The sequence below is a fragment of the Rhinolophus ferrumequinum genome, chromosome 12 (genome assembly GCF_004115265.2).
Source record: "Rhinolophus ferrumequinum isolate MPI-CBG mRhiFer1 chromosome 12, mRhiFer1_v1.p, whole genome shotgun sequence".
Lineage (NCBI taxonomy): Eukaryota > Metazoa > Chordata > Mammalia > Chiroptera > Rhinolophidae > Rhinolophus > Rhinolophus ferrumequinum.
In genome coordinates, this window is record NC_046295.1 from 58,418,333 (window position 1) to 58,444,001 (window position 25,669).

Genomic DNA, 25,669 nt, shown 5'->3' on the forward strand with positions numbered 1-25,669 from the left:
ATTCAGCGGAATAGGACTAGCTCAGGTCATAAGTACACCCCTGAAACGATTACTGGGAACCAGAGAATACTATTAGCCAAGCCTATGTCAGTGCTACTGAAAATTGTGGTCCATGTACCAATGCCCATTTTCACATTTTTGTTGCCATCTGCAACAATTTAAGTACAGAAATTGAGGATGGGTAGAAGCTTTTATTGCCATTTGACAGAGTAATTAAATCTAATAATAAAAATTTGAGGCTTGTATTTTGCATGTTTTTGTTTTGTGTGTCATTTTCCAAGTGATTCGTTTTTATTGTATTTTCCACAGTATCAGTCCACACAGTGGATGGAGGTTTGGGAGAAGATGCCAACTTCTCCTTCACCACAGCAAGTTTGAGAATCTGTGGTCTAATGTACATGCTTCACTGTGGAGAGTGAAGCGTGGGGTGAGTGAGCATTCTGGAAGCACACGGAGAACCTTGGTACAGACCTTTCCCTCTCTCCATTAGAAGGGGCATTAAAGAAAGTTCCACTGTAATCCAGGCACCTAATTTGGAAAGAGGAAGGACACTCCCAGACTTTAGCTCTCCTTTCTTTCTCCTGCTTTCTTCCATGTTGACCTGCTCCCCTGATTCAGAGTCCCTGGTAAGAATTGACTCTGCTTAAGCTTTGGATATGGTTATTTTAATAGGCTAAACATTACATGGGCATTTGTCTACCCTCCCCATTGTACTTTTATTACTAGAAGCAAAGCATTTGAATGGCTTTCCTAATTGCCCAAAATAGTATATGAATATGAAATTAGTTAAAAGTCTATGCCAAATGTTAAATATACTGAAGGGAATAACTGTACTGTATACAAAAGACTCTGCTTTTTCTTCAGAAATATACAATGAAATACTCAAGGAGAAAGTGCGTGATGCATGAAATATACTGTCAAATATTCAGGAATGTATGCATAGTTTTCATTCATGCATGCATGTGTATGTACATATAGAGAGAGAAATGGGAGGGAGGGGAGAGGCAGAAACAGACAGAGACAGGAGAGAGATAGTAAATGAGTCAAAATATTGGTAGATAAATCTGGATAAACGTTTCATGGCTTTACCATCCATACAACTTTTCCACAAGTTTACTTATTTTGAAATAAACACATTCTTTAAATGGACCATTCACTGTTGTTATTGTTTTTTTAATTTTACCTGACCTTTGAGATTTCTGCCTTTGAAACCCACAGCTACTCTGGACACCATAACCAGACCCCAGAAGTGTGCCAATGCAACTTTAAAACACTTGTCTCAGGTTCTCGCCCAGGCAAGAAACCTGGAATCCTCTGCACATTTGAAGCATTTGAACATTGCCACAGGATTTCACAAAATACTCAAGAGCAACCCCTCCTATCCTCCCCCCCAATTTTTTTTTTAATTATACACAATATAAAACACACACTAAAATGAAGATGCTTACAGCTTGGAACCCCTAATCTCTTTCTTACCTGGTGTAACCAGGTTGTCTGTCTTCCGGGGTGTTGTGGTGTGAATTGGTTTGCCAGCAGTTCCTCTGCTCGGCTAGTCACTTACCACTCCTCCACCAGATGTTCATCTTCCAAAAATGTGCTGACATCTTTTATCCTATCCTCTCCCCGTCTTGTCATACTCAAGCACTTAGTCTTTTTAATTCGTTTTAACAGCTTTATTGAAGTTATACTTCACATACCACACAATCCACTCATTCAAAGTGTGTAATTCCATGCTTTTCCTGCATTCACAGTCAGTGTTAAAATATTCATGTCTTCAGAAAGACACCTCGTAACCTACAGCTACCGTCCACCTCTTCCTTCCTCCCCCCAGCCCAATGCAAGTCCTAATCTACTTTGTCTCTGTTCTTTTCGTATGTGGACGTTTCATATGAATGGCATCGTATGTGGTCATTTCTGACTGGCTTCATTCGCTTGCTTTATGTTTTCAAGGCCCATCCGTGTTGAAGTATGGATCAGTGTTTCTTATTGCCAAATCATGTTACACTGTATGGATATACTATATTTTCTTTAGCCATTCATCGGTTGATGGATATCTGGGTTATTTCTGCCTTTTGACTCTGAATAATACTGCTAAGAATATTTGTTATAAGTTTCAAGGGGACGTGTGTTCATTTCTCTTGAATATATACTTAAGAGGTGGAATTGCTGGGTCACACAGTAACTCTACGTTTACCATTTTGAGGAGGTGCCAGACTGTTTTCCCAAAAAGCTGCACCATTTTCATCGCCACCGGCAGTGTGTGAGGGTTCCACTTTCTCCATATTCTCAGCAACAGTTATTATCTGACTTTTTGATTCTAGTCATGGATGTGTGTGTGTGTGTGTGTGTGTGTGTGTGTGTGTGTAGTGCTATGTTACAGAGGTTTTGATTTGCATTTCCCTGATAGCTAATAATGCTGAGCATCTTCTCATCGAATCTTTTACTTTTCATGGCATTTTGGGACGTAGAGGAGATAAGTGTATCTGACAGATCTACTGTGTTTAACTCAAAACATAATAGGTCATTTTAATGTGTGACATGAAAACATTTTCTTCTAAATATTTGAAAACACATGTAGAGATACCAAGAACTATGAACATGTTTAGATTTCTACTTGTATACTTTCTACATGTTACTATAGTTACTGTGTGATGAAGGGACAGCGATACCGCACACTGGATCTGCTCCGTAAGATCATTTCTTGATGGACTTGAGGGAAGAATTTACTCAAATGACTCCTCAGGGTTGAGGAAAAGGCAGAACAGAACTGACTGCCAAAGCCTCTATAAGCTCAATGCTTTTTCACCAATGTAACCAATGCTGTTTACATCTGTGGCGTATAAGTGTGTCCCACGAGTGATAAATACCAAACAAATGTGACAACTTTGACAGGAGCACATGGGGTGTGATTGAAAGGTGGACGGCAGGATGTTTCAGTGGGCTTTTTCCCGTTACTATAGTGCAAAAATGGGATGTATCACATATGTAGATGATAATTGGGGAATTCGGTGAGAGTACATGGGAAGATATATTGATCTATCTGCTCATGTGCCTGTTTAATCATTTCTGAAATAACAAGATTTTGAAAAGAAAAGATGATACGCACCTCATAAGGATGGAGGCAGGGGTTATAGAAGGATTCTTGTCAAGGTCCATCAAAAGTAGAGTTTAGCTATTTCTAAATTAAGGCAATTTCAGGAAGTATTTTTATTTTTTTATTTTTGAGTATAGGAGGGAAATCTCTTTCCATATAACAGGAAGGAAAAAGGAAAGGAAGAATGTTGAAGTGTTTTGATGAAAAGTTCCCACCTCTCGGCTTCTAGCTCCTCTGTGAACAGTGGCCAGCACAGGTTTCAGCACGTGGAGATGGCTTCAGTTTGAGGAAAGTGAATGAGATTTGAAATAGGTTTGAGTAGCAGTGGAGAGAGGATGGACTCGGGAAACTGACCTGAGCTCCATTTGTTCTGTTCACATGTTGTTAGTAAGCATGGGATAATTATTTATAGAATGAATTAATGATTTCCAAGTAGTTCTGGGGCTGTGTCTATCTGTATAGCAGTAGACTCGATTGTGGGATTTAATCCAATAGTGGTCAGTTACTTTTAGGAAGGCATTTCTGGGAAAACAGAGTTGAAATGTTGCCAAACAGGAATAATTAAATGGAATTGGAGGGGGCACATTTGTCATTGAGCTTTTTCAATATTGTTTACCAAGACCATCAAGTCTGTGTTAGAGGGGGAGGAAACAAGAGCTTGATGGATTGACAAAGGAGTCAATGGAAAAATGAATGAGCTGGAGTTTAAAAATTAACAAGGAGTATATAAGCTGGAAAGATAGGGAGATGAGGCCAAAGCTTGGAATATCAGGCTCTAGTAGTCCAGATGGTAGAGGTGTCCCTGGTAAGGAGCTCTATGATGTGGAAGTGCGTGCCCTGGACTGAAAGTGAAGGCCCGTAAGATGAGACGGTGCAGGAACTGGGAGGCTGAGTCATTGCCTGTTCCATCCACATGGATGTGGGAGCCCTCCACTGCCTCCTCACCTCTCAAGTTCCCTGCCATGGGCCCCACGCATTTTTTGTCTCTCAACAAAATCTGCATTTTTTCCTGTAACCTCAAGCTTCAGATATTGTAGGGTTAATGGCATGACTCGACATGAAGATAAAGTGTGGTAGTGAGAGAGAGCCGTGGTGGACATCTGTTTTTGTCTGTACAGGATTCACACACCTTGCTGGAGAAACTAACTCAAGTGCTTTCCGGGACACTTACTCCATTTTTGAGCCCCAGTCTGTAAAGTGGAGCTGCCTTCTCTCCAGGCCCCTGTTGTAAGGGTGGGTATGTGTGCAGGCATGGCTAATAAAAGCATTCCATGGAGATCCATGGTGAGCCCCCAAATAGCTGTAACCCACCTCTGGTTCATGAGCTACAGGTGTTCTGGGGGAGATTGGTCAGGACTACTCCACTACAGCCATGAAAATCACAGGTGACGTCTCCATCCTCATAGCTGAACAGTACACGCTAAGGGCAATAAATCATGTATATTTGCATCAAGCATGGATGGAAGGAAGGCACTAAGATCACCTTCCTCAAAGACAGGGATGCCATGTCCGGTGACGTCCCTGGAAATATTGTTTTACCACTCAAACAATAGCTCTGTGCCTTTTTTGCATAAGGCATCAGTCTGCTGTGCGGTGATCTGATCAGCCTCGAGCCGGTAGAGCTTGGATCAGATTGAGGAAGCTGGGAGCAAGACAGAGTCCCAGTGTGGGGATGATGACGCAGAGACTTTGTTGCACCCACAGGTCATTCTTTGCCCTCTTCCTTTCTTCTTTCCCACTCACTCTAAGGCATCCTTTCCTTACTTAACAGCTTTATTTTACCGTGGAACGTAGGTGGCTGCATGTTCAACAATCCTACCACTGACAGCTGAGTGATGCTTTCACTGTCCAAAAAAGGATACCACTAATCTGACAGTCTGAAGAAATATTCAGGGACAGGAACCAGGTCCAGAAGGTGACTTTCCAGCAGGAAAACTTCAGTGTTGAGTTTAAAGGATGCTTCCCCGACACATTAGCATGACCCACGAGACAGACTTTGAAGCAGCATCTATGCTGTTCCTAGAACCGACCCCAACCAGCCCAGGATCCACTGTAGCAGTGTACCCCCCTCAAACACACGCATTGAGGTGTCACCCACCCTGGGATCCTCTGATCAGTGATTTCTAAATAATGATTAAGCTACTGTTTCTTCTTCACTGATATTCTCTGAAGATAGACCTGTCCTTGACCCTCTTCAGGTATAGAAGGCCTGTCCTCCCCACCGCCCTAAAGGACATATAGCATCCATGACGGGGAAGCTGTGGGCTGCTGCACGTGCTCATTCGGTCTAAGCTACGAGACAGGAGACACAGTCCATCTCCTCACACTTCATCAGGGATGAAAAGGGCTTTTGGAGGCACATGGTATCTATTTCTCAACTAGAGCTCCAGGGCACTAGTCACCTTTTAGAAGCCAAAAGAAGCAATCGGTAAGAGCTGACCTAACTCCTCCCTTTCCCGAAGCACAAGCCCTGAGTTACCCTAACCCATGCCCCCAACGCAGTACACAGAAAAGGTATCACTATTATGGAGAAACATTTATTAGGGAGAATCAATTCTCTCCACAAGGAAGGATTTAGTTGGGGGTGGGAAAATGTCTTCCCTGGAAATGCTCGAGAATGATTTTGTGTCTCAGTAATAGAGGCTCATCTCTGAAGCCATGCCTTCAGCATGGCTGAGAGCAGCCCCACGCCCCTGGCCACCATGATGCCGGTAGGTGTGGCTTGAATGGGGCACAGCCTCCCTGTGGGGTGTGGATTGGGGGTGCTTCTCACATGAGCGCTGCTCCTTAAATGCTGTAGCTTTCTGGGGTTGTCTCCCCTTGTCTCTGGTTTGTCTAAGACTTGTAGAACTCTGGCCTGGGCTTGGATGAGGCACAGTCTCCCTGCAGGGCCCGGATTGGAAGCGCTTCTGATATAACAACTGCTCCTTCAATGCCCCAGCTTTCTGGTGGGGTTGTCTGTCCCTGTCTTGGGTGTGTCTAAGACGTGTAGAGCTCTGGCCAGCAAAGCCAAAAGCTTGTTGGCATGACTTTGTCACTTTACAGCAGGGAGGCCTGGAGTTGAAAGGATGCCCCCGGATGAGCCCTGCCTGGGCTCGTACTTGTGCCTTCTGCTGTGCTTGCCCGAACTTCACTGGGGAAAGAAGGCGCTCTTGGGTGCAGGGCATATCTGCTGCAGACCGATGTCCCAGTTTCTCCTGTAGAAACTTCCCCATGCCTGTCATGACTTTCAGGCCTTTGGTCACCCCAGTGAAAGCCCTTGTACTTTTATCTGGGCCTCTGCTCCCTGCAGATGATAAGGGGCTGCCCTTTTCCTGGGAGTTTTCTTGCTGTTCGCATTTTACCCCAGGGCGAATCCATCTAAAGAAGTGCTTCAATTTTATTCTGAGAAGTCTTTCAAGGGAAGACAACCCCTCCTGGGCCAGGGTCTGGGAAGACTTGCTGCCAAGCACCTCCTCTAATGCTACCTCCTGAGGAGGAACACTCTTCCTTCCAGGTCGGGATGTTTCGAGCCCTGTATCCCCTCCACCAAGTGCTTCTGACTTGGGGCCTTGATGGCTCCCTCTCCTTTTTGTTTGTGGGAAATTCTTATCTTGGCCGCACCTTAAGATGTGCTCAGGGAGCCAAGGCTCCTGCCGCTGCTGCATACAGACTCCTCGGTCCTCCACATGCACGTGCAGCACCTGGGGAGCTCCCATGTCCACACTGGAGACACCCTGAGCGTGAGCCCGGGAGGCGGTGTAAGTCAAGCCATCTGAGGCAACGGGCATGTCACTGTATGGGCCGTCGGCCTGGCTACGCTCCCTGTTCTCTGGTTCAGATTGTAACTCACCAGGGAGATGCGCCCTAGAGTCTGGTGATTTAGCATTTTGGAGAAACAGCATTTTTGCTGGGGGACTTTCAGGGGTCACAGTAGTTTCTCTTTTGTTCTCATTCACAGGAATCCCCTGGGAGATTCCCGGCTTGCTAGTTGTCACTAGGATGTCACTAGTATTTGACTGAAGTCCCTTGAGCTCCTTAGCCCTGAACAGCACCCTGGTCACGGGCACAGAAACCGGTTCTGATTGGTTCTCCATCTTTTTGCCCTTTTGCCTTTCTGATCGATCAGTGGTTATTACACTCTCATCCTTGCGCTCGTGTCTGGCCACAGGTCGCATTGCGGGCAGCTTTGGGGAGGCTGTGTTGATTAGTAGAGTCTGTTTTGGACTTTCTTGGCCGGTGATGTTTTGTGTGCCAGGCAGAAGAGTCTGTCTGGCCTCCCTCATTCTCTGGATGTCCCCTGTAAGGCCACGGTGGATATCAGAGCGTGACTGACTCAGATCCCCCCGTCCTTCCTGGCCCACGTACGAGGTGGCAGGGAGAGGACGAGCCAGGATGGAGGTTGAGTGTGAGTGTGCTGTTGTCACGTCGTCTCCATGGAGAGATGTAGTGCTTCTTCTGAGGGACATGAAGCTCCCAGATTTGGAGCTCACCTCAGAACTCAGGTTCATTGAGGAAGTAAGGTTGGAATACAACGAGGTATCTCTCAATTTAATGATCTCTAAGGATTCAAGGACCTTGGAGGGAAGGCCATACCGCATTCTCAGACAAAAATTTTTCATGTGGCTGTCCAGCGACTCTTGCGCACTGCACTCAAGGAAGGAGAGCTCCTGGCAGGTGTTCAGGCAGCAGTCCCCACCCACTGATGGTGGCGCACTTCGTTTTGTTTCAATGTGGGCATTCACAGACAGAGTCGGTATCTGCTTCATAGCAGGACATGCACTGTGCACAGGCGCAGGCAGCCGACCCGCATTAATGTCCTCAAACTTGGTGCCCGAATGTACTTTCAGGATATTTTCCACTTGTCCTTGGCGTAGATTCTGCCTTGACACCATTGGACTTCCTCCCGACAGACCCATCATAAGACTGTCTAGGTCTTCCTCGGAGTCATACCCCGGATCTTTAGGTGAAGAGCTCTCTGCGTCTCTTGATACATCATCTTTTTGGCCATTCTCTGGGCGGTCTCCCTCACCCTTCAGCTCATCTTCCTCTGAGCTGCTGTCAGAGGAGCTGCTGGGTGGGCTCAGGCCAACAGCATGATTTTTGCTACTCTGTCCTTTGTATGCACAGATCCATGAGAGTCCGTAATTGCTCTTTGACTCAGATGTGTCTGCACAATGGCTCAGAGGCCTCATCAGGGAGAGAGACTCATGGATTCTGTGGGGCAGGCCCCACCGGTGTTGGATGAGCCTCTTGCGCAGGTGATGGTCTAGAGTTTTGCGAAGCTCATTGCTGAGCGGAATGTCTCCAAGAAGGATGGACACTGAAACCGGGGCCTGGGAAGGCCGGCGGCGAGCACACTGGGGAGCTGAAGAATAAAAGGCCTCCTGAGATCGTTGGACCACAGGGGGTAGACCCCACAAGCGTTCCTGTTGCTTCCGCAACACATGCCACTCAAGATGTTGCATTTCAGATGTGGTCATCGTGTCTGATTCATTTCGGGGTCGATGGAGATGCACTCCAGACCTGCTCCTCTGCGGCAGAGGATCAGAGGGTGGGGTTGGGAGTGGGGACAGAAGGGGGGCCTGGGGCAGGGTTTGAGCGACAGGCTGAGGCTGGACCTCAGGCAAGGACGGAGGTAGGGGATGGAAAAGTATCGGGTATTCTTGGCAGGTGGAGGCATTTGATATTCTGTTGAAAATAAAGATAGAGGAATAGTCACCCAGGACATGGATAGCAGAGGACAAGGACTCGCTGTGCAAAGATGGGAAACCCCAGAAAAGATAGATGCGATTTTCTAGCAAGGAAGCCTCCCAGGCCTCAGGATGTGAGGGCTGCTGATGGACATGCAGGTCCGTTGTTTTGCCTCTGCTGTTCAAGAAAGGGAGGGCGATGACTGAGTCATGCTTATCAGCAGCTGACTCTAACATTGTTGTTGAAGAATTGACGTGGTTGTCTGACTTAGGTTGTTCAGATTGAGTCAGAGTGAAATTGGTGTCTGGTGATGGTGAGGTGGACAGCACTGCTGCCTCGTGGTCGTATGCAGATGAATTGGTGGGGATCGACTTCTGGGACAAATCTGGTAAGGGGTCGATACGGTGGGAAAGGGAAGGGTCCAGAAAGATGGTGTTGAGGGTCAAAGAGGCCTCCAGTTGGAGAAGATCCGTTCTTGAAATGCCACATGATGGGGTGCCAGGAGGTTGGCCTTGGGAATGTTCTGCTGGGAATTTGGATTCCAAGGGACGAAAAAGCTTTGGTGGCAAAGAGTGACCCGGTGATAAAAGTGAAGGAGGGTTGGGTAAGGGGGTCATTGCATTAGTGGAGAGAATTGGGGATGGCGATGAGGAAGGCTCAGGCAGAGGGGCTGGTATTGGGTGTCCTGGAGGTAGTGCTGAGACGGCGGGGGACAGAGGGAATGATGATTCAGTCACAGAAGCTGTAGAAGCCAAAGGAGACACAGAGGGTGTGGCATCTTCCAGGGCCTCTGGGAATAGTAGACTATTGATCTCGGCAGTTGCATGATTACACACGTCACAGAAGGGGTCTGGACATAACATTCGACGAAAGCACTTGGTATCATAATGCTGGCCCAGTGGACTGCAAGAGACAGGAGGTACAAAGCTGCAGCCAGGACCAGAACAAAGAAAGGAGGACCTCGTGCCCTGTGGGGTGGGGCCACCTGAAGCCTGCTGCCCTTCCCATTGCCCCACACCCATGACTTCATAATACACTCAGTAGCACTCACCCCAGGCCTTCATTCACATCCCTGTTCCTATGGCTACTCTACCCCATGACTATGGAAGGCTGCCCTGAATCCCTGGAATTGCATAGAACACCCCAAAAGGGATCAGGAAAGAGGGGGAAAGACTAGTCACCTTTTCAGCATAGAAATCAGCCTCTTTTTCTCCTCTTCTTCTCTCTGGTAATATGTGTATCTACATCCTGAGAAACCAGGAGAGAGTTACATGGGATGAAGGTAGAAACATAGGTATTATATAGGAGTCTCTTTGTGGCAGACCCTTGTGATATTAGACTCTGAAAGCCACAAGTAGATGAGGTCAAATGGTCGATGTTAATATTAGCATGGTTCCCATGTGTCGCTTCATTTGGAAAGTATTTTCACATAGATTATCTCATTTGATGCTCAAAACCACTGTGTGAAACAGAGAGGTCAGTGGTTACCTCAGAGAGGAATCTGCTTATCCAGGAAGTCAAAGTACTTTCACAAGGTCAGGGGACACAAGTTCTGAGTCTCCACATCTATTGGACAATGTCCATTGCTCAGGTCCATCACTGCTCAGGCCCAGGGATGGCAGAATGGGATACCTGAGAAGTGTCTCAGGGTCTGACTGCCTTCCCATGAGCCTCTTCCCTGAGGGCTCTGTTTTCTGAGAGGTACTGTTACCTAGCAACTGATATATCCTCAGAGTTCCAGGACCTGGGACCTCATGGAAAGGACAGAGAGCTCACCACGCTGTCACCCTTGGAGAGCTCAGGTGGAATAGGCAGAACCTTACCTTTCCGTGTCCCACCCTTCCTTCTCCTCTTGGCTCTGCCCTGATGCTGAGAAAAAGAAGGGAATCATTTCAGTCACTTCTCTCTGCAAGAAACTTAGGCATTCATGATCCAAGAGTAGTTTTAATTGACTATTTTGATTGGTAGAATTTTGTGTTCTTTCTTTTATCAATTTTTATGGTATCAAAGTGTTTTCCATTTTTCCTTCTTTGAAAAACTCAAAGAAGGACTTAGTCTATGAAGTCCACACTTAGTATTCTCAGTGAGAAGAAGTCCTCTGCTCAAGGAGAGTGTAGAATGTGAGGCCAACAGTCACATCTCTGCTCCCTCCAAGAGAACCCTGTAACCTGGAGCAGAGCTCAGGCTCCAGCCTCTGCTCAGAAGCTCTCAGAGGCTCAGCACTGCTCTCCTGATCAGCCCAACACAGAGGAAGCCTCCGTGCAGTGATGCCTGACGTGGGGATGTGACCATGATGAAGTGCTGGGGATTCTGTTCTCCTTCAGAGATCCCAAATCGTCTAAATAACCCAATCCAGGACCAGGAAATCACTGTTTGGGGTTTGATCCTGGAATCCATCCACCCACACACACCCACATGGCCTGTGAGCCTCCAAGGAAACAGTGCCGGCTGAACCCCTAGTCCTGCCCGGCCTTTTCTACTCAAGGATGTCCTATCCTCTCAGACTCTTCACTTCAGGTGTTACTCTGAGCCAACCATGCTCATTTTAAAAGGTGGGACTAGAAATGGAAACAACAATAAGGAAAGTCTACTGGGACTCGCTCAGGGTTCCTTACCTTGTGCCTGTTTTTAGTTTCCCACACTGTTGGTAAAGATGGAATCCCCAGCAGGTAGCACCGGATCAGAAGGAGCAACCACAACACACACATGCAAGTGAGGTTGGGGTTAGCATTGAAGGACGCTGAGAGGAAGCATAGACAAGATTCACAAAGGCTATTCAGAAATAAGAAAACATTCCATAGTATGAATTCCATTATCTGAATCGCTAAGCTGCCTAAAGCAACTGAGCTCTGAGAGCACAAGACTCTTGACTTTATAGCCAGGCCTGCTGTCACAGACCATTGGTGAGTCACAAGGGCTTGTGACACAGCACCTGCCCCACCCACCAGCCCAGCAGATCCCTCCACCCCTCTTGGGCTTCTAGGTCCCTCTGCCCTACCCGCCCTCCTATTTTCCAGTCCACCTTTCATCATATCGTATATTTGCGTTAATGAAATGTTCTGCTCATCCACCTGTAACCCAGATATCACCTGGGTCCCCCTTTAATGTATGGAGACCTTGACTTAGGGCTTGCCATGTCCACCGCCTCAAAAATCTGAAATACTGTCTGGAATGTTTGCTTGTACCCCGACATTTACATGTAGGGTCATCTATGTCCTCAAATGCATCTTTCCTATAGAATATTTTGCCTCACATGAACCCAGATATAGAACTTAAAGTTCTCTTATACTGAGTTGTTTGAATGTTGAATCGCAAATTTTAGATTTTTGTTTCAGTTAGCCGTTACTCTCTTCAATCAGAGGGGCTAACTCATATAATGAAAATGAATAATTCATTATTCAGCATTCACAAAACTGAAATCAGTATCAAATAAATGTGAATAATTAAACCTTTAAATGATCTTGGGGATATGTCTGTAGCACCTCTCCGGAGTTAGTGAAGCTTAAACTGCACAAACACTTTGAGAACATGCTACACACACACACACACACACACACACACACACACACACACACACACACACACACACACCCCTTCCCCACTATCACCATCCAGCACCAGACTGGGACATTTACAATCCATGAACCTATATGGCTACATCATTGTCACTCAAAGCCCATAGTTTTAATACATGAGGGCTCACTCTTGGTGTACAAATAATGGGTTTGGAGAAATGTATATAATGACATGTGTCCCCCGCTATATCAAACAGAGTAGTTTTACTACTCTAAAAGTCCTCCACTTTATGCCTATTCATCCCTTCCTCCCTTCTAACCCCGGGCAGTCACTGATCTTTTTACCATCTCCAGAGTTTTGCTTTTCCAGAATGTCATCTAGTTGGAATTACACAGTGCGTAGCCTTTTCACATTGGCTTTTTTCATGCGTAATATGCATCTAAAGTTCTTCCATGTCTTCTCATGGTTTCATAGCTCATTTCTTTTAAGTACTGAACAATATGCCATTATCTGAATGTTCCACAGTTGCTTTATCCACTCACCCTGGACATTTTGGTTGCTTCCCAGTTTTGGCAACGATGAATGAAGCTCTAATAAAATTTAAAGAAAACCACCATACTGAGATATCATTCACATACCATACAACTTATATATTAAAAATGTACAGTTCAGTGGCTTTTAGCATATTCACCATGTTGTGCATCCATCACCATAGTCAGTTTTAGAACACGTTCAACACTCAGAAAGAAACTCTGTTCCCATTGGCCTTCACCCTTCACTCTTCTTATTTCCCCCAGCCCTAGGTTCCCCCTAATCTACTTTCTCTGTAGTTCAGATGAATTCTGAACATCTCATACAATGGCATCATACAGTATGTGGCCTTTTGTATCTGGCCTCTTTGACTTTGCATGTATTCAAGGTTCGTTTCTGTTGTAGCATATATCAGTGCTTTATTTCTTTTTATGGCAAATAATATTCCATTGTGTAGAGATGCCACATTTTGTGTATACATTGATCAGCTGATGAATATTTGGGTGTTTCCACTTTTTAACTAGCATGAATAAACCTGCTATGAAGGTTTGTGTACATGTTTTGGTGCTGATGTATGGTTTCATTTCTTGCTTCTTCATTTTTGCAATTATAAAGTCGCAATTTGTGAAAACTTGTCGCTTTGTGATATTTTGGTATACAACCATGTTAGCTTCTGTATGAAATGAGGTCTTTGGGGTCTAAATGCAGTTTTTATCAGTTACAGGGTGCATCCATGTACCGACCTGCCAACACTCTCAAAATTAGCCCTTGAATCAACAGGAGTGACAGTGACGTGTAACGCTTGACATTTAGAAATAATGAACACCTTATATTCTCAAGTTTCTGTTCTTAGAAAGTCAGAAAAGGGTGTGGGTAGAGGAAGTGCAATGCAGCCAGAGGGAACATGAGCAAGCCTATAACATACATAAAAGTACATGTCTGGTCACAATCAGCCTAGGGTATGTACCTAAGGATGAGAGTAGCAAAAAATGAGGCTAAAATGTAGAATGAGAGTCATTTATGAAAGATGTTGAAGGACAGTTTAAGAAGCTTAGACGTTCAACTGAGGGCAGAGGGAAGCTGAGGTTTTCCTAACCAGAAGAAAGGCATAGTCAGATCTCTGTGTTGGAAGCATGACGAGCACAAGAGAAGATGGCTGAGTGCTTGTTGAGAAATACGCAAATTATAGGACTCTTTCTTGCAGGTGATATAAAAGCAGATGAATTTAAAATAGATGCCAATAAAAGACAATTGAAAATTTTAAATTGTCATATATTGGCTTCTGTATCTCCACAATACAGCAGCAGTACATTCAGCTTCTGACTCCGTTGGTTCTTCTTTCTCAGAGTTGACTCGTTCTCAAGCCTCATCCTTTGTGCTCCCAAGAGGGCTTCTTAGAAGGAAAAACAGAATTGTTTTCCCATTGTTCTAACTATAGTCCCGATAGTCAATTGAATGGGACCAGTTCGGGTCATAAGAACACTCCTGAAATAATGACTGGATTTGAGATGCCTACCAAACTCAGACCTGAAAGTGACCTTGGAGAACCTCCTGTCTGGCTTTCTTGTTTTACAAATTGAAAACTGAGGCCAGGGCAGGATTATTTCTTGTCTCCTTAATCCTTTTTTGTGCATGTGTTTGTGTGTGTGTGTGTGTGTGTGTGTGTGTGTGTGTGTGCTGTGTGTATTTTCACTGATTGCTTGGAAAGTTGGTTTATACATAGTTTTAACATAATGTAGATATTTAATGTGGGACTTCTTTCTTTTCAGGGCTGTAAATCACCTTCCAGTATAAACATAAGTACTCAAAAAGCTCTAAATGTTATCCAGTACCTCTTCAAGATGAGCAATTTTTACCTAAGTGAACTTAACAAACAATTTAGATAGTAATGCACTTTTTTTGTGAAATTTTGATAGACATACAGCATATGCCTTCTGCAATAAAATAAACTAAATGTGACTTCAATGATCCTTGATGTCCCAAGCTTAGTCTAATAAACAGTTGTGTACTCCAGAAGAGCAGGTGTCTGGGATATAAACACAAATGTGCGTTGACATCAGCAGTGGCCCCTAAACCTGTCATGATTTAAAAAAAATACTCCCTTACTTATAGTTTAGAAATTTACCTCTTTTCATGTTAACACAATGATGGTGTTTATACGATTCACATGCACAGTAAAACGCTGATCTATGATAGAACTGCCTTTAGAACAATCCTTAAGGGTTATTGTAGTTTAGATCACCTTTATCCTCTCAGGCAGTGAGGGAATCTCAGGGAGGAAATGGAATAGAATTAATGTTTGGTGGGCACTTAATATGTGACCCAAACTTTCAGTCATTTCATTGCTTAACTATCCTGTGTGGGAAAAAATATTTTTCATTTTACAGATGAAAAGACTGAGGTGCAGAAAGATTAAATTGCTTGCCCAAGGCCACAGCAATGAAAAGCAATGAAGTAAAGATTTGAACTAAGCTGACTGCGGTCCCAGGCCTGCATCTTCTTTCTACACAGTGCTGTCCCAGAAAGTAGAGTCATTGGATCTTGGTTCCTGATTCTTCTACTCCATTATCATACCAGCAGCAATGTAAAAGAACCACCCAAAACCTACTGGCTTAAACCAATGAATATTTTTTGGCTCATAATTTTGCAGTCTTGCTGGGCTTAGCTGGGTGGTTCTTCTGTTGATCTTGCCAATGGTCACTCATGTAGATTCATCTGTAATAGCTGGTAGGTCAGCAGGGGCCTGGACTACCTGGGATCAGGGATGGCTGGGCTTCTCTCCCAGGGCCTCTTCATGTAGTTCCAGCATGGTAACAAAATTCTTATAAGGCGGATCAGGGCTCCTAAGAGCATAAAAGCAGAACTTGTTAAGGCTTAGACCAAGAACTGACACAGCACCACTCTGCCACCTCCAGTTGGTTAAAGTAAGCCACAGTCCCAGCTCCTGTTCAAAGGGCAAGGACTACAAAAGGACAAGTACTGGGAGATGGAGATCATTGGGGCCCAATAAGGGAACAGTGGTCACCATAATCATCTTCAACATGGACACCACCCTCTCTTTAAAGGCTGCTGTTTCTTCTCTTCCTGACACTTCTCCTGTTTCTCTACTTTCTCCTGCCATTTCTTAGCTTCTCTGCATTGTAAGTGGACTTCCTTACCAGCTACAAGTTGAGATTCCTGTCCTCCATATCAGTGAACTGAGCAATCACATCATGTGAACTCTATTCTTCAGGTTGTCAGTCTTTGCAGCTAAAGTGTTTTATTGACAGAGATTCCTTTGTTTTGGTGGTGGTTGTGTTTTGCTTTTACATCTCTGTTCAAAGCTGGAAGTCTAGTTTAAAAGAAAATAAGACATCACTGTGTCATTTAGCAACTTATGTGAATACACTTAAGTGATTTGCCCTTATAAATAAAATCTAGAATCTGTGATACACCTCTTTCATTTTACCTGCAAAAGGCAGGCTGTCCGTCCAGTTCAATGGCCATGTCAACAAATCAATGTTTATCACATTTTACATAATGCTTTAAATTCCTCTAGCAGTCATTCACCAGAACAAAAGAGGAAGAAAGGCCTGCAGGAGTCAGATAATACCCAGCATTACGTTTCTAGTTTATAGCATTTTTTTTTTAAAGGTGGCAATGATGAGATTAGATTAAGTTTTCCATTGAATCATCCAAACTGTCTGATCACTGTTTTCTGCTGTCAAGGGAGATTCAAGAGAACCAAGACTTAGCCAGAGCCAGGAGAACCTGCTCCCCAGATACCACCAGGATGAGAAGGGCAAAGGGAAGTCAGGAAAAACACTATGAGCACCTAAGGTGAGGATCTTTGCAGAAAGAGATCATGGGTTTCCATTTAGAATAATAAAAATTTTCAAGTTAAAATAGGAGTTGAAATGTGAATTCCCCTTCAAGAGTTTCTAAATCCATTCACTGACAATGTTCATCATTGTTTCTTCTATTCTGCTCCCTGATGTTGTCATTGGATACTTGATTGTTGTTTAACATCTTGACCAGACATTTAGGTGCAAAAATAAGAGAATTAAATTCATTTTGGCTATTTATACACTAAACTGCTCAAGTGAAGGAGGCAACTGAGATAAAATGGCTCTGTTATTATTTCTGACTAATTGACTGTGATCTAACCTGTACTGTATAGTCACTAACATCGCAGTTGATTGAAAATGTACATAAATTCATACATACATAAATGTATTATACAAAAGTCATTACAACCCTCAGAATGACTTGCACAAAACCAGTTCACATTCTATGAAATTTTGGTGAATCTGACTAGATTTTAATGTTCTCAGGATGAAAAAATTGTAAGTTTATCAAAGAAAATTTGAATGAAGAATCTAAGATTAGACTAACCATACTAGCTATTTTAATGTATTATAAAGCTATGATTATTAAAATGAGACACTACTGAAAGAAGAAAAAATATATAGATATAGAACACAGACTAGATAGTCCAGAAACTGATTTTGTTCCATGTAAGAATTTCCTAGAAAATAAAAGTGACATCATCAAAATGGAAGAACTATTAACTAAATTCTGCAGGAATAACTGAGTAGGAAGTTCAGGGGAATAAAATTAATTTAGACCTAACCTTCATAGTGCATAACAAATTAAATCCAAGACACATTTAAGAATTAAATATTTTTAAAACATCCTTTTCCAAATGCCCACCCAAACAAGGTGTTAGATCTGTAAATTAAAACCAAGGATGACTTCCTAAGCTTAAAATCCTTTTAAGAAATCATAAAGCAAAAGACCAACTGCTCAGATTGCATAAAATTTAAAATTTCTACTTAGAAAAAATAAGAGTAGCATAAGCCATTAAAACAAAAATAGCAGATTATGAAAATTACATTTAGACAATATGGCAAGTTTAGCCTCTTTAGAAAATGCATTATTTTATTACTATAGCAAGAGACATTTTCACATTTGCTATTTGTTGATGAATGTTTTGTGTTCATGGGTTTTGTCTAGGACAACAGAATTAATCTTCCCAAAACCCCATTTCTTTAGTATATTTCCTTGTTACAGGAGTAGAGCAATTTTCTGTCACTTGCCATTCTCTAATCTCAGTCATTTCAGTACAACCTTCATATACTCACCATATCCATATACCATGTTTCCAATATTTATTTAATAAGTTTCTTTAAATCAACTCTGTTTTATTTAAATAAATTTATCGTTTCTAACCAATAAATTCTGTGAAATCAGAAGTTTTATTTAAATAAAAATAAAATATGTAATACAAATTTAAAAATATGAATCTATCTGCCATCCCAGAGTATTCCCACAGAAAAGGCTTGGTTAGCTAAGTCAGTTTGTCACGGGGGAGCCTTGCGGTAGCAGTTATTTTTCAAAACATATGCAACGATTTTAATCCTTTGGCAATTGATATGGTCATACCTGTACATCCTGACTCAATACCAGCCTTTGCTGTTGGCTAAGGATAACAGAGAAACTCAATCAGGCCTGCATATTTTGGTTATAATCTGTTTCCTATACCAGTGGGCAAAGATGCACTGGACACAGTGGTGGACAGTGTTGGTCTCAAAAAATGTGTTCATTTGCAGTGCATTGACTAATCTGAAATCTCTTCTCCAGACGCCAAATAGATAACTGGTCAAAAAGTTATTTTATGATTCATTAAGGTTCATCTCTGAATAGAGGGGCTGGAATAATAAAGTTGTAGTCATTAATAGTAGACATTTAGTATCTACCCCACTTCAACCACCCATTCCCACGGTCACACTCTAGAACCTGTCATAATCAATTACAGCATCAACTCTGATATATATATATATACATATATATATATATATATACATATATATATATATATATATATATGTATATATATATATATTTTAACATCCCACTCTAGGACAAACACTTCTTGACTTTTTTAGCATATTCCTTCTTGTACTCCCACTCCAAGATTATTTGTCTACATTAGGATTTTCAAAACATTGACCCTACTATTTTTTTATTGTTCACTTCCCTAGCCCATGTCCTCACTTTCTTTTTACCCAGCTTAGTTAGATTCCATGGCCCAGCATGAAAATAATCTCCACATTTCCTTTCTCCCTCACTCCCTCCCAATAACTAACATGGTAAACCCCTACTCCTATCAATCGCAATCCCCTGTCTACTTCTTCCTCTGTATTGGAGCAAACATATTGGGAGAAAGGGCACAATCATGCTAATTTTAAATTTAAATTCATAAATTCACAGAAGATTTTACCATTGCTGGACAAACCTACATTTTCCTAAATTCATGTCCTCTCACTCTACCATAGCACTAACCATTTCACCTATTTCCCTCCCTTTCTGCTGAAACTTTCAAAACTCCTGTTTACTTCTTACTTTCAGCTGATGCCGTTTTTTCTCACTTCACTGATGATTCAACATGGTATGGCAAAAACTGCATCGAGTCAAAATAGCTTTGAAAATTTCTTGGAAATTTGTTTCCACATTGGAAACTCACACATCCTCTCTTATGAAGTTTAATAGAGCCAGTTTTTCCTCTAGCATTGACACTTTCCTCAGTGTAGTATCAGATAAAGTATATAGCCTATATTCAAATCCATATTGTATGAAAAATATCTGTCTTCAGGTTTTATAATCATACTTTCCATAGCTGGATGCTCAAACTCTGAAGTACATGGGAAGTGACTTCAGCTGGGGAAAGAGCATATTCTCTCCGGTCTCACTCTCGTTCTGTGGCATAAGCTCTTTGAATGATAGGGTAAGACAAGTGTTTACACTATATGAATTTGTATTTCTATAGCTTTTTATTCTCTCAATTTTTGGAGAGTGGGACCTGCTGGGTGTGTAATGTTAATTCACATTGTATAAAAGATGTAACATGTGACCCCACTAAAAAAATATGATGCATTTTATGCTTTCTGTTAAATGTGATAGTCTAAGATGCTTAGCCCACTCCGTGCCTGGCATGTAGTAAACAATAAATGTTAGCTATTATTCGTAGTAGTATTAATATTCAAGAGTTTATGTTATAGCCAAGTGGAGAGAACACGTGAATATGAAGATAAATGGTGGCATATGATAAATACTAAACAACTATTATCGGTGCTTAGAGCAGAGAGAGATCACTATGAGATGCATCCTCAATGATTAGATTTGAAATGTTATGCATAAAAATGCACAAGATTACAAGAAGAAAGCCAGCATCTGTGAACTGGCAGTTCAGATAAGATACAGGACAACATTGTAGATCATTTTCAGACCATTTCCAGAAAAAATAAGCCACAAAATGAATGTTTATCTGCATATGCTTTATGCTTTTCAAGAAATATGTACCTTCATTATCTCGTTTTGTCATGGAAATTAGTTGATGGAAGGGCAGGTATTCCTATCGTCATTTTAGTAATGAAGAAACTGTCACTTGGAGAGTGTGACTTGCCTACAACCCTTCACTCGATGGTAGAGCCCAGAGAAGAGTTTATACATAGTGGTTCTCAGACTCAAAATCTAACACTTTATCCCTTGTATTCTTCCTGCTTCACCTAGGATGATAACTCAAAGAGAATAAAATGTGCTGAGATAGTAAGTACTTAATACAGGCTTAATACATTGCTTAATACATTGCTTAAAGTACTTTGTTGTGTCGACAAAGTCCATTTGAAAAGAATGAGAAAATCTTTACAAGTTGTGTAACCATCAATACTTTGTTCCATTAACTAGACATGCTGGTATATCATCTTAATTCAAATATTTGTAAGCAGAAAAGAGATGCTCATTTTTATTCACAATGTTTTTTGTATCCCATCTGGCACAAGCAATTTCCTTTTGTGTGCCTTTAAACTGTGTTATATAAAAATTAATTTTACCCTGAGGGCTTTCACTATGAATCTCACAACTTTCATTCTGGTTATTTCTCATCATCAGTAACAAATTGTTCTTGTGGAAGAACTGTGCTTCTCAATTTTTCTAGTTTAGCCCATCAGATTTTTTATTAAGTCTTGCCACTAATTCCTTTGTTTTCTTTTCCAAAGTTGTCAGCAGCTATTATAATTATTTTCTCATAAGAACACAGTTACATTAGAGTGTATTTATTAATTGGAAAATTACCTTTCAAATTAGTTTATAATGAGAATGACTATGTTTACTGTCAGACAAGTGGTAAATAAAAAGTCAATTCAAGCGAACGTATGTGATTAATAATTTAATATATAAATGTGTGTTTTATAATTGTTTAACTTTATTTCTTGCAGAGTTTTCTCGGTGATTTTAATAGATAATTAGAAAACTGCTGATGCATAACCTCAGCTTCCTAAAGGTCTTTTGGAGATGAAAGACAAGAGAACAGAAAAATGCTGTCACTTTTAGTAATTGCTTGTTGATTCACTACCCTAAGTAGGGCTCAAATTTGTCATCAGGGACGTAAAGGTAGAGACGGCATAATTCCTGGTCAGTCTAAAATAGTCACACTATCACTGTGTGCCCTGGAGAGCTGGCATGTAGTCAGCATTGGGTATCACTTGGCTTTTCTGAAAAATAAGCAGATTTGATATAATGCTTGTTGAAAAAGCAGTGGTATCTTCACTTTAGAGCTGATTATGCCAAGTATATTTTCTTATTTAAAGGATGGTTTTGGTGCTTTAAAAGGAGGTACTCTTTTTGAAAGCTAGTTGCTAGGTTAAAAAAAAATTATTTACTCCCCAACATGGTTTCCATTTAAAGTGTTAGGTGGTGGAACCAGACAGTCACAGTGACGCTGGCTAAATGGAGCTCGGCCAAGACGTAAGGAGAGTGATAACAGCTTGAGTGTTCCCATGTGTTTATGTTGCACACTTGTGTAAAGTCTTTGGAAATGGAAATAAGTGCACACTGGCACGCTTCTTTGGGCAAAGATCTATTGTTGGGTTCCACAATTTGTTCTTAAAGTGAAAGAGCGTTTAAAACAGACTTACCTGGTGGTAGCAGTGCTATTCTCTTAACAGATAATTTTATTCACGTTTAACGTATGTAAAACCTAGCACACTGTGCAGAGTAGGCAGTCAGTAAATGTTTGAGTCCTTTTACCCCTCAATAAGTTTGATATTTTTACCATCCACCTGCCTGCCTTTCTGACCCTGTTAAATCAACCTTTGGACCAGTGTGTTAATGAAATGTTATTGCAGTAGAGATTGTGAGATCAATGGTATATAATGCAGACATCATACAAAACTTTTCTTGTAACAAAAATATGCAGTTTTATTGCTTGTGCCTCAACTATTTAAGTGAATATTAAAGGGCGTGAGGAAAAAACTAAATAAAAAATAAAATAAAATAGTCACAATATCAGTAGCTACCATTCATTCAACATTGTTTGCATAATGGCAGAATTTCAGGTTTTTCACAATGTATATGTGTTTTCTCATTTAAATCTCGTGTCAACCCTGGGAGGAAAATACATTGTAAGGAATGTAAAATTCACTTACTGAAATTAAAGATCTAGGAAGTAGCAGCAGGTAGATTCAGGATGTGGACGACAGTCTCTTTCTCTGTCTTTCTCTCACTACCATGAGATAAGAGCCATAGCAGCGTTGGAACCACCGTGCAAAAAAGTACAGAAGCGTCACTGCCTCACTTTTCTTGTCCACTTCTACTCATAAAGACCTGACCTCGACTGTTAATCAAACAAAACCCCATACTCGTTGAGCTCACCGTTTTTCCCAGGCACTCCGTCATTAGAATATCCTGGAGGCAGCATCGGCGTCCCTGGCGTCCCTCTCCACACATCCCCAGGCATTGCTGGGGCCTTTGGTCAGAGCTGCCAGATGTCATCGTGCTCTGCTAAGCCCACAGCCATGACCACTTCAAGTCCCACTCCAATATCATACCCAATCTTTAGTTCAGACAAACAGACTTTTGTTTTTCTAGCTCTAACTGCCAGGAACTGAACCAGGAGATTAGGGATAAATGGAAGATTCAGACATGATGTCTGCCCTCAGAAGCTGTAAGGGAAAACACAATATAAGCTCATTCCATGTTTCCCCAAAAATAAGACCTAGCCAGACCATCAGCTCCAATGTGTCTTTTGGAGCAACAATTAATATAAGGCTGGGTCTTATGTTGTATTATATTATACCTAGTATTATATTATGTTGTATATTTTATTGTATATTATATTACATTACATTATATTACATTACACCTGGTCTTATATTAAAATAAGACTGGGTCTTATATTAATTTTTGATCCAAAAGATGCATTAGAGCTGATGGTCCAGCTAGATCTTATTTTCGGGGGAACACAGGAGGATGAATAGCACAATGGAAATTTGTTTGGTGCTAAATAGCAATTTTTCTTTCTTTTTGGAAATGTCCAAAGACTAAACATCCTCAGATGTACAAGAATGTTCTCCTTGGTTGTCGTGCGGTGGGGGACAGAAGATGGGGAGCAGGAGAGGGACCTAAGTAAAGAATGTTTAAACATTTAAAACAATTCCTACAAATATTTATCAAAATTGAGTTAGAGGCATCTCTTAAAAGTGCAGACTGAGGTGGATGGATTAGATTTACACCTTAGTTTAATGTTACCAGTTTCAAACTATATTCCAAATAATTTACCTACTTCTCTTAGACTCAGTTTCATTATGTGAAAAAAATGTTAGTAATGACATCTACATTTTTCTTGTTTCATGTATGATACTAGAATGAGATAATGTGTGTCACATGCTTACCGTAGTACCTAGCACATATTCAGGCAGAAGGTACACATGTCAGCAAAGAGTTAGTATTTAAAATTTCATGACATATATCATTTACCATCAGAGATTCTGACTTATGTAGGATATAGGGTATCCAATATTTATATGTAAAGAGGAGAACAGAATATCAGAAATACTAGCATGTATATTCCAATGATTGATGAAATATCAGATAATACTGCCTTTTGTTTTTTATCATAGGGTTGTGATAAATTCTTTAAGCTGGAAGACCTCACACACTCAATTTAAGCCTGTTTACATGACCTAGACCAGCATGATCTTATATGCTGATGTGAGTGAGATGCAAGTGTTTGTAACCCACTACTATGTTGTGGGTTTCTCACAGCAGCGACCACGACTTCTGTCTTTGACTCTCCCGTGCTTGACACATAGCAAGTGCTCAAGAAGTGCTGGTTAACATCAGAGAAATGCAAATAAAAACCACAATGAGATACCACCTCACCCCAGTCAAAATGGCTATCATCAATAAATCAACAAACAACAAGTGCTGGCGCGGATGTGGAGAGAAGGGAACGCTTGTGCACTGTTGGTGGGATTGCAGATTGGTGCAGCCACTGTGGAAAACAGTATGGAGGTATCTCAAAAATCTGAAAAATGGAACTACCCTATGATCCAGTAATTCCACTCCTAGGTATCTATCTGGAGAAATCCAAAACTCCAATTCAAAAATCTTTATGCACTCCTATGTTTATTGCAGCACTATACACAATAGCTAAGACATGGAAACAACCAAAATGCCCATCGGTAGATGACTGGATTAAGAAACTGTGGTACATTTATACAATGGAGTATTACGCAGCCATAAAGAAGAAAGAAATCTTACCATTTGCTACAACATGGATGGACCTAGAGAACATTATGTTAAGTGAAATAAGTCAGACAGGGAAAGATAAGTACCATATGATCTCACTTATTTGTGGAATCTAAAGAAAAGAATAAGTGAATGAACTAATCAGAAACAGTTTTGGAGACAAAGAGGAAAAACTGAGGGTTGCTAGATGGACGGGAGGGGTGGGGGGTGGGGGGGAGGGTGAGGGGATTGGAGGGCAATCGTTGACCACAGGATGGCCATGGGGTTTGAAAATTAATCTGGGGAAAGTAATTTAGTGGTTACCAGAGGGTAAGGGGTGGGAGATGAGGGTAAGGGGGATCAAATATATGGTGATGGAAGGAGAACTGACTCTGGGTGGTGAACACACAATGTAATTTATAGATGATGTGATACAGAATTGCACACCTGAAATCTATGTAATTTTACTAACAATTGTCACCCCAATAAATTCAAAAAATAATAATAAAAAAAAGTGCTGGTTAAAGAGAAATTGATAAATTTCATTTCTTATGATATGTACATATAGGACAGAATTATAGTTTCTAATCACAATATAATAAGGAGAATTACTGAGAAAAATCACAGAACCAATTTAATGTTTTATTGAATTTATTGGGGTGACATTGGTTAGTAAAGTTACATAGGTTTCAAGTGTACAATTCTGTATTACATCATCTATAAATCCCATTGTGTGCTCACCACCCAGAGGCAGTTCTCCTTCCATCACCATATATTTAACCCCTTTTACCTCATTCTACCCCTTCACCCCCCTTACCCTCTGGTAAGCACGAAATTTTTATCCGTGTCTACGAGTTTTTGTTTGTTTGTCTTGTTCCTTTGTTGCTTTCAGTTTTATATCCCCCATATGAGTGAAGTCATATGGTTCTCAACTTTTTCTGTCTGACTTCTTTCGCTTAGCATGACGATGTCAAGATCCATCCATGCTGTCGCAAATGGCAGTATGTCATCTTTTCTTATGGCTGCGTCATATTCCATCATATATATGTACCATAACTTCTTTATCCAATCATCTATCAGAGGACACTTTGGTTGTTTCATGTCTTGGCCACCGTGAATAATGGTACAATGAACATAAGGGCACATATATCTTTACGGATAAATGTTTTCAGATTTCTTGGGTAGGTACCCAGAAGAGGGATTGCTGGGTAATTCTATTCTTAATTTTTTTTGAAGAACCTCCACACTGTGGAAATTGATGTAATTAATGTCACTTTAAATTCATGAACACTATCATCCCAGCCTCTA

The 25,669-nt window shown here is 41.5% G+C and overlaps 1 protein-coding gene across 1 annotated transcript; it reads right to left on the reverse strand.

Moving 5' to 3' along the window:
• Positions 1-5,724: 5,724 nt before the first annotated feature.
• On the reverse strand, positions 5,725-9,789 carry LOC117031543 (spermatogenesis-associated protein 31D1-like). Its single transcript, XM_033122032.1, has one exon. The coding sequence runs from the start codon at positions 9,787-9,789 to the stop codon at positions 5,725-5,727; it is 4,065 nt and encodes a 1,354-aa protein (XP_032977923.1).
• Positions 9,790-25,669: the final 15,880 nt, after the last annotated feature.